Here is a 10,259-nt window from a genome sequence, read left to right as displayed (position 1 = left end):
CTTTTGAAGCCAGATTGGTTGCTGTCCAGGAGGTTGTTCTGTGTGAGAAAGGCTGAGAGACTTGGTTGAACACAACTCGTTCAAGTGTTTTCGCAATGAAAGGTAGAAGGGAAACCGGTCTGTAAGTTTTTTTTAACGTTTATTTTTGGTCTATTTAAGTTGTGATTCAGCTGTTTAGGGGATAATGTCATGAAATAAATTTAACAAGCTGGGATGTGCTTTAGTTGGTGAATAATGCAGTGATTCTCAACCTGGGGGCCAGTGCCCACTAGAGGGCCTTAGCAAACTGCCCAGGAGGAACTCAAGATGAAGGTCTAAAACACTTTCATTGTCTTATAATATGCATTGATTTTTACCTTACTTGCTCAACGACTCCCAAACGTTTCGCTCAACGATTAATTTTTCCAAACCCCTCCCTTTGCGTGACGCTAATCTGCGGTGATTAGTCCGATTGGTCTCATTTTAATTTCATCGTGCCTGTAATGCCTGATAAAGCAGCGTTTTTGATGATTTGTGAACAGCGTTACCGGGGAAACAGCTATAGTAGTACTAATTTTTTATAGTATATTTAAAAATATATATTTTAATATATAATACTTTATAATATATATCTTATAAAAAATGATTGGGTAGAAATTGTAATATTTCAATATTCTTATCTTTATTTAATATCCATTAAATAACAATGACTGGAAAAGATCTTTAAAAAAGAAACTACAATAATTTTAATTGTTGATTAAAGGAATAGTTCACCCCAAAATGTTGTCATCATTTATTCACCCTCATGTCATTCCAAAACTGTACAAGTTTCTTTCTTATGTTGAACACAAGAACATATTTTGAAGAATTTTGAAGAACCAAACAGTTGATGGTCCCCACTGACTTTCATAATAGGGAAAGAAATACTATGGAAGTCAATGGGGACCTTCAACTGTTTGATTACCAGCATTCTTCAAAATATCTTCTTTTATGCTCATCATGAGAAAGAAACTCATACAGGTTTGGAACGACATGAGATTGTGTAAATGACAATTATTGTACAGAAACTAGGAGAGTTCATAGATTAAAACCACTTGAAAAATGATTAAGGAACTGACCTGTGTTTAAGCAGAAGCCACTGTGTAAACCACAGTCCCACAAGCAGCATGCCGTTGATCTCACAGATGGAAAATGCCCACTCCACACGATCAAACAGATCAAAGAATTTATCTGGCAGGGGCGGAGACTCTTCCTTGGGTGGGACACGTTCATGCACCACTGAGATTACAACTGTTGTGGTGAGGAAGCAGAACAGAGCGTAAAGGAAGGCCACACCTGTTTTGAACCACTCCGTGGGATACGGCGTGCGCTCCTGCTCAGGCAGTGATGGAATCAAGATGCGAACCGGCTTCGAGTGCAAGCCATTCTTTGGAATGCCGTTGTGGATCTTGCCATTGCTCACACTGCCATTGGCAAGAGCGATGCCAGCGTGACCGTTGGCGTGGTGGCTGTTTTCGTGGTTGTTGTTCTTATGTGCCTTCATGTGGTTGGTGAAGCGCAAAGTCTCTATGCGTTCCAAAAGCTGTCGACCACTGTCCCCTGTGACCAGGGACAAAGGCGAGGCCTTAAAGTCTTCCTCAGACAGTCTCAAGAGGGCAGGGCCGTCCACGTTCCGCAATGCATCGGTGTACTCCTGCAAGCCTTCATCGGTCAGCCAATCAGAGACGTCACTGGCTGTCCACAGCCTCTCCTCCTTCATATCTGGGTAAGAGTGAGTCGGAGGGCCGTTTCAAGGGGTTTCACTCAGCAGTTTGGTGACCAAACAGCAGTCATAGTGTCTCTGGGACATTGGAGGAGAGTGGCTGAGATGTCCAATTTTTCACCCCTCCTCCTGTCCTCGCTGTTGTTAAATTGAGTAATGGCTGATCTGACTCTGAAAATCTGACTATTTTTTTTAGTCTGAATCCCTTAGAGTCAGTGTGCACCAATGTATGGCCCTGAAAAACAAAAGCACAAACGTTAGCTAACAGATCGAGATTTGTTAATACAGAAAAAGTAAGTAATTATTTGCTCTAGCAGTCCTAGAAAACAACACATTTTTGCTGACAGTTACACAGACGTATGTGTCACAAGCATACATCCTGTTCGACAGTGTGGCCCAACGACAGTAACTGTGAGCACAACATGCACTTTGTGTGAGTGTGTCAGAGGAATAGGTAATATTCATTCTGTTTGTTAGAGTGTTTCATAACCATAGCAACTGTAGCTCAGCAGTCATAAAAATATCCAAACCACACTTGTCTGAATCACCATCTTAATCTACAGTCTTTCTTCTGAACTTTTTCAGCAGAAAAAGAGCATATTTGCCTCTCCAGAAGTCAGTACTACTGCAAGTCAGTGTGAATATAACTTAGTTATAATGAATATAACATTAATTTTACAATTAAATGGAAAGAAAATTATGCAATCTTCTTCTCTTACACTATTAAAATACTTATATACACAGTTCAAAAGTTTGAACAATGTCAATAAGATTATTTTGAAAGAAGTCACTTCAGTTAGGCTTCAGTTATTTGATACACTAAGAAATGTAATAGTGTAAATTGTTCTTAATTTAAAATAATTTCTATTTTCATAGAATTTAAAATCTACTGAATTTTCAGCAGTCACTACTCCAGTCTTCAGTGTCACATGATCCTTTAGAAATCATTCTAATATGCTGATTTGGTGCTCAAGAAACATTTCTTATTGACATCAATGCTGAAAACATTTGTGTTGCTTAATATTATTGTGTAAGCTCTTACTCACTTTTTTCAGGATTCTTTGAGGAACAGAAATTGCAAAAGAGCAGAAATAGAAATCTTTTGTAACATTACAAATGTCTTTACTGTCACTGTTTACTGTTTTCTTTGCTGAATTAAAGTGTTAATTTCCTTTTTTTTTTTTTTTCTTTTGTATATATGCATATAAACTTTTTAAAATACTTGTAATCAAGTTCATAATGATTCAAGGGATGAATCAAAAAATATATTATTTCATAAAAGTACAGTAAGGAACATGAATGGGAAAAAGACCTCCTGAAACAACAGAGGGAGGTCACTGCTATGTTATATTCTCACATATTGTTAGGCCCATAAAGTGTGGTTCACTGTAGAGCTGTACAAACTTTATTTAAAAGTCAATACTTCCAGCTTTGACTATGTATGTCGAATCATGAGATACATAGACATATAGACAATATTACTTGTTCTGTAATAGTTACGCCACACACACCCTAAATGTTCTGAAATGTGGATTATGAATTTTACCTGCCAAGCTGTAACTTGTAAGAGTGTGTAATTGAGCATACAGCAGAATACAAATAGCAAACTTGGAGGGAATCATGTATGTGAATGCGCGCGCGCGCGCGAGAGAGAGAGAGAGAGAGAGAGAGAGAGAGAGAGACTTTGACTTTTAAGGTCTTAAAAGACTTTTTTAAGCTCTTTTTTGACATTTTAAGCTCAAATATAAATTTGCAAACCTTCATCAGAGTCAACTTCACAAATGCATTGTTATGGCGGTCTAATCCCATCTTGCCTGCTCTCTTCAAAAGGGTACAGGCTACTCCAGCCCAGCTTACATCTTCCCCATATACGAGTCTCTGAGCCGCCTGGAGTCTAAAAGATCTGACTCTGGATTTAATGTCGACCAACCCCTGTCCTCCTTCCTGTATTGGCAGATAGAGCACTGGTGCCTTCAACCAGTGCTGTCCTGACCAGAAGAAGTCCACCAGGCGCTGTTGAATTCTTCTTACCAGGTCTTCCGGAGGCTCTAGAATCATCATTTTGTGCCACAAAGATGATGCAACCAGGTTGTTACAGACCAGGGTTCTCCCCCTATAGGACAGCTGGGGTAGCAACCATTTCCAGTGAGACAACCGAGCACAACTCTTTCCACTAGTCCCTCCCAATTTTTTTCCCTATATTCATCTGTCCCTAAAAAAACACCTAAATATTTAAACCCCGCTCTCCCCCACTGCAAACCACCAGGTAGTGATGGACTAATAAAGTCTTGACCACACCACAAAGCATCACTTTTTTGCCAATTAACTTTGGCTGAAGACGCATTCCCATAACATTCCAAAGCCATTTTTACACACTCAACATCATTTTGATTTCTAATTAAAACTGTGACATCATCTGCATATGCAGAGAGCTTAATAGGACACTTAAAATCCAATGTATTGACCTGTAGACCTGTTAGCTGTCTTCTCAGTCTACATAGTAAAGGCTCAATGGCTATACTATAAAGTTGACCTGAAATAGGACAACCTTGCCGAATGCCTCTATTGACTTTCACAGGAATACTGAGGCCACCAGCCATTTTAATCATACATGTGGCCCCAGCATACAGTAGTTTTATTTTGGAAATAAAATTGTCTCCAAAACCAAAAGCCTTTAAAGTATCAAAAAGAAAAATATGATCAACTCTGTCGAAGGCTTTTTCTTGGTCTAAAGACAGAAAACCTATATTGGTATTATTATAAGAGGCAAAGTCAAAAATGTCCCTTACCAAATGTAAGTTATCTAGTATAGATCTATTTTTTTATACAATATGACTGATCTTTATGTATTACTGTATGCAGTACACCGTTTACCCTATTGGCCAAACATTTTGAAAAAAAATTATAATCAGAGCCTAAAATTGCTACAGGTCTCCTGCTCCTCAGTTCTCTGTTCTTCACTTTCACTCGTTTGCTGATCGGTATTATTTACATCACCACGAGATGTAGACGCACGTTGGTCATCTTTATGTGGACATGCGAAGCGTTTATGGCCCAAGTCTCCACATTCATAACACTTCAGGCTCTCAGAGCTGGCGTAAACCATGTATGAATTCTCCCCGTGATTAACACGGAAAGAGACTTCTAAAGTACGCTTCTGGGAGTTCAAAAACAAAGACTTGGCGTCTAAATGAAAGAACGTGCTTAAGCGCATTGTTTTTACATCCAAGCGGAATCATTCTTACATGGCTTGCAATCTTTCCAAACCTCTGCAGTTCTTTCGTGATGGTCTCATTGGATATAAACGGCGGAACATTTGAAATGATGATTTTCGTTGCTGGAGCGGATAGCGGGGTTACCGTAACAAACGCTTCCTTTACCCACATTCCGCTCACAGTCAACTGATTAACAAGCGAGTCTGATTTTAAAAACACGACGACAGCCTTATTCATCCGTGAAGCCGAAATTATGTTTTCGAAACCCACTTGCTCTCCTATAACTAAGAGCAGCTCTTCCACCATCACTCCGGCCTCTGGTACACACTTGCACCCATTCCGGAGTGAGAGAGTTGGCGTTCAGAGAGAGAGATTAAAAGACTCTGACTCAACACTATGTTTAGAAGACCTTTGGTTATTAAATCAGCTTAAGGGGGAAAATTCACTCACACACATGCACACACAAAGCAAAACCAGCAAGCACAAGAAACAACAACAACAAGTAAATAGCAACTTGGAAATGATGCCAAATAACCATAGGCCATATGTCAGATGACCAGCCAACCATTAGCTTTCATCCTTTTAGCAGATCTGTGTTGCTCTTAGAGAAATGACCTGTGGGTAAGAAGCAGTTTAGTTTCCCACAATATTTATTTTTTGATTTATTCTACTTTTTTTGGTCAGGCCTTAATCCTGTAACATCACTAAACTGGTTTTATTTTTGGCTCATCATATATTTGGCTCATTCATCAGCTCATGCTGTTTCCTTATTTCTTGTTAGAAGTTATCCTGTTACATATTGTTGTGTTTTTAAGTATTTATGATGGAAATCAACAGCAGTCCCTTGACATATCTTTTTTGCATTCTAAAAGTGTAAAAGTTGAATTTTAACTTACTAAGGCGGTTAAAATTCAACATGATTCTGTTAAACAACAAGAGGTCAAGTTGCAATCCATGGCTTCTGAATCTTGGTAGACATTTTTGAAACAATCAGAAGTTAGAAAACAAGGGTCAAACGAGCAAGTGCAATTCTGTTTTATAAACATTCTTAAAATTCAGAACACAGCTCATTCTGTTTTGTCAACTCACTCTACAATATATATTAGGCAACATTAATCTTGTAAATATCTTTAGAGCCTCTCTACTTGACATTTTCAATTTAATAGCCCTAAAACAATGCATTTCCATTTAATGCACGTAATCATTAATCATTAGTTTGTGTACAAAAAGTATCAGCAGTAGTGTTAAATGAGGATTTATTGAAAATCTTATGGAGTAGGTTAAGATGAAATTTTGTTTATTCATAACAAAATTCATGTAGATAACTTACTGGAAAAACTGGTAGAAACTGTAATGATGCACACATAATTAACATCTGAACACTGTTGTGTCCTTTTATATGTGTGTTCTGTAAATATTTGCCGCCTTTTGTGAATAGGAACTGAGCCAGGTGTGTTAAGAGGCTATGTTTGTTTTAAGATTATGTAAAATGAGAGGTAATCAAAACTCACAGAGAGCAGCTACATTAATATAGCTCTTGCATATACAGCATTACATTTCATTTAATATAACCTTCATGCAGTTTGAGTCATGCAAATGTTTATTTGGTCAATGCACTGTAATCTAATCTGCAGCTGTCATATTGTAACTATTTATGGTTTTGCGAATAATTACATTTTTCTGTCCCAGATTATTTAAAAGGAAAGGAATATATTAAAGGAAGTATTAAATACTTTTAATAGCGATACTCGATTTTGACAAAAATCATAATCACGATTATTTTGGTCAATACTGTAACCATGATTATTTAGCATGATTATGAGTTGGCCATGTGACCAAAACTTTATATGAATGATTTATTTAAAGATAGTGACATATCAAATATATATTTTCTGTAAATAAGGTTGCTATGACATCTACATTTGAGAGACCAGCGAAATGTCACAATTGTCAATATCACAGCAGAATACTAGCGTAACTAAAATGAGTAAAAAAAAAGTCCTCAATTATTGAAAATAATTAAAATGTCAGTAATAAAAAAAAAAGCAGGACAAATACATTAGAATATAAAAGATACAAATGAAACAAACTGTGCTTTTTTAATGCAAGTCTAAAGTATTCAGTTAACAGCCTACTACAGAAATTGAATAAGCTAATGTAAAATAAAACAGCATAGTCTTTACTGTAAGAATTCAACTTTATTTGTTTCTTATTAAAGCTACAAAAGTCGTTCAGTCAAGAGCAGCGAGTGATTTTGAAATCGAAATAGAAACTGTATTCTGATTAATTGCACAGCCCTACTTTTAAATATACTACGTTTTAAAGGATAATGGTAAGTATATTAGTTTAATCTTTTGTGATGTGCCTTTAAAATGCACTCCATTTTGGGCTTGTCAGCCACCCAGACTTTTAATACCAATTTATAATAAATGTAATTTTATAAATGTTATGTTTTGGAATTTCAAGGAATTGAATGTTATGAAATTTCTCAGAATTCGAAGGAATGTTATAGTATGGTACAAAATATGTCATGAAATTCCTTGGAATTCCATGAAGTTGTATGGCATTCATAAATTTTCATAGTTCCTTGATGCAGTAATTATCAAGCAGTGAAATTGGGAGATCGAGGCTATGATCAGATCCTTAATCCAGTTTCATTTTTGAGATTTCAAGAAGTCAGGTGTTTTGAAGAATCACCCATGTTGTTTTATGTTTTTCTTTGTGCCACCAACATCTGCTGAAATATGACTGACAACCTTGGAAAAATTTGTAAAATGCTAAAACAGTGTTTACAATATGTTTGAACTGAATTAAGGAGTTTTCTGATGAGAATAAGCAAAGGAAAATATCTGGTGTCTGATAAAAGAGAGGAAGACTGTGGGTTTAAGCTGTTAAGAAATAAAAGCCTTGTGTTTGTAAAGGAATTTTTTTTGGTTAATTTAATATTGTTTTGCTGTGTTCATCAGTCATGCTGGTTTTTATTGTACTGTCAGCTGTGTATGCTGAAGTCTGTGTTTATCCATGTGGGTGTTCTCGCACAACATCTGCTTGTTTTTTTCTGTATCAAATGCTGTTGCTTTTTCATCCATGGCTGTTTTGGACGTCACACTGTCGGGAAGAAAGACTGCATTTGGTTTGTGTACAAAAAGTATCAGTAGTATTCTGCTGTGATATTGACAATTGTGACATTTCGCTGGCCTCTAAAATTTAGATGTCATAGCAACCTTATTTACAGAAAATATATATTTGAGATACAGTCAATAGCAAATACTTAAACTAATAACAAAACAGTAGCATCTTATCTATGCACAATCAGCTTGTAACACTGCAAAGAGAAAGGAAAACTTGAAATCGCATCATATGACCCCTTTAAAGTCACGGCAGGAATAAATAGCTTATACCTTTACTCAGATAAAGCACTAGTTGGATTTGCTTACAACTGGACATTCTGGTTAATATTTAAATTTTTACAGGCAGTTCAATGCATCACGCACATTACAGTAAAAGCCATTTTGCATCCCATCATTTCTAAATCATTGTCATTTCAGAATTATAGAATTGCAATATATAGTTTTACATTTGTGGCATCATACTTTTGGCTTTGGTTTAGTTCAAACTATATAATTATAGTCAATAATGACTCGGAGTTTATAACTTGCCCAAAAACTGTTAGTTGCTTAAGGTTAGCGTAAGTTGAGTTCCCACCACCATTTCATAAAATTGCAGAAGTGGACATGCAGTTATAACCAAAATTACTTCAAGAAGTCATACACAATAGGTGTTATCAATTGTGATGTGTTATCAATTGTGATTGTTATCTGAAAACTAAAATCAAAATGACAACATTTAAAAATTCTAATTTAACAGATGGCATAAGCATTTTATGTCCTGTTTGTAACTTATCTTCTGATTTTGCAAGTGAGAGCAGTAAAGCCCATGGAACCACCATAATCAGAGAGATTGTCCTTGAGAGCTTCAGTTTCTCTATTTTCCCAAGTTCTAGCAGCAGTTTTTTTTAGCAGGTTGTGGAAAAGCAAATGTTTCTTTAGAGGAGGAATGCAAACCATCTAGAATCTCCAACTGTGCTCTGCAAGTGTGTGTGTGGATTTGTCCATTAGGAGATGTTTTTAGTGTCCGTCTCTGTGATTCAGAGATGAAATAAATAATTTTTGCTCTACCAGCCCTGCATGAGGAAATTACAGACTTCAGAAGCAAGTTACGGCACAGATTCATTCATCAGCGCTTCCAAGACTAAGACATCAACACTGTTTTGGTGATCTCCTTGCTATCCTGCCCTACATCTACAGCCTCCTCACAGACGTGTACCTTTACATACAGGTGCATCTCAATAAATTAGAATGTCGTGGAAACAATTTGAGTTGAATTACTGAAATAAATGAACTTTTCCACGACATTCTAATTTATTGAGATGCACCTGTAGCACTGTGAGCCTCAATACACCACAGATGCTATTTTTGTTGTTTATTTTCATTTATGCATTAGGCAGACACTTTTATCCAATGCGACTTACAGTATAGGTTTACAATATGTGTGTTCCCTTGGAATCAAACCCATGGCCTTAGCGTTGCTCTACCAGATACAGGAACGCAGCTTAAACAGTTGATGCCAGTGGGATTTTTGATTTCTATTTATATAAACAGAGAGAGAAAGTGATTTATTTAAAGTTCAGTTCAGTTAAAGGGATAGTTCACCCAGAAATGGATATTTCCTCATCATTTACTCACCCTCAAGTCGTTCCAAACCTGTATGAATTTCTTTCCGTGGAAGAATATTTTGGAAGAATGTTTCAACTGTCTTTGTCAAAACAATGAAAGTCAGTGGGGTCCAAAACAACACTGAACTCCACTGACATTTATTGCATGGAAAAATAAATAAAAAATAAATTAATAAATGAAACACTGAAACATTTCCATAGAAGAAAGAATATCCTACAGCAGGGTTTCCCAAATTGATGTTTGGGAATCATTGGGGTTTCTTAAGAGAAAGGCAAGGAGTTGATGAAAAGCTAATAATCAATTAAGTCACAAAAACATAAAATCATTTTTATGTAAAAAAAATACAATTAAATAAAATACTTAATAAATATTACATATTTTCATTGTTTACTACATCTCATGTGACATCTGACATTACAGAACCATGAATATGCAAATGTGTCATTCAATTATTTAAATATTACCTTCTCAGGGGTATTTTAAAGGGGTCATGTTGCTAAAAATAACATTATTTTGTGTATTTGGTGTAATGAAATGCGTTTATGCGGTTTAAGGTTAAAAAAAACA

The 10,259-nt window shown here is 36.2% G+C and overlaps 1 protein-coding gene across 2 annotated transcripts in view; it reads right to left on the bottom strand.

Moving 5' to 3' along the window:
• The window catches only part of LOC107670842 (phosphatidylcholine:ceramide cholinephosphotransferase 1-like), a 23,127-nt gene that overhangs the window by 6,054 nt on the left and 6,814 nt on the right, over positions 1-10,259 (bottom strand). For both annotated transcript variants that reach the window (XR_001632129.1, XM_016463618.1), the window contains exon 2: positions 1,098-1,976. Coding sequence is in view for 1 of the 2 variants with exons in the window: in XM_016463618.1 (XP_016319104.1) it covers positions 1,098-1,738 (641 nt within the window). In the remaining variant the exon portion in view is untranslated. The remainder of the gene's footprint in view (positions 1-1,097; positions 1,977-10,259) is intronic.

The sequence above is a fragment of the Sinocyclocheilus anshuiensis genome, unplaced genomic scaffold (genome assembly GCF_001515605.1).
Source record: "Sinocyclocheilus anshuiensis isolate Anshui unplaced genomic scaffold, SAMN03320099.WGS_v1.1 scaffold784, whole genome shotgun sequence".
NCBI classification, from domain to species: domain Eukaryota; kingdom Metazoa; phylum Chordata; class Actinopteri; order Cypriniformes; family Cyprinidae; genus Sinocyclocheilus; species Sinocyclocheilus anshuiensis.
The sequence above is the reverse complement of the archived record's forward strand: the minus strand, read 5'-3'. Positions and strand labels throughout refer to the sequence as shown.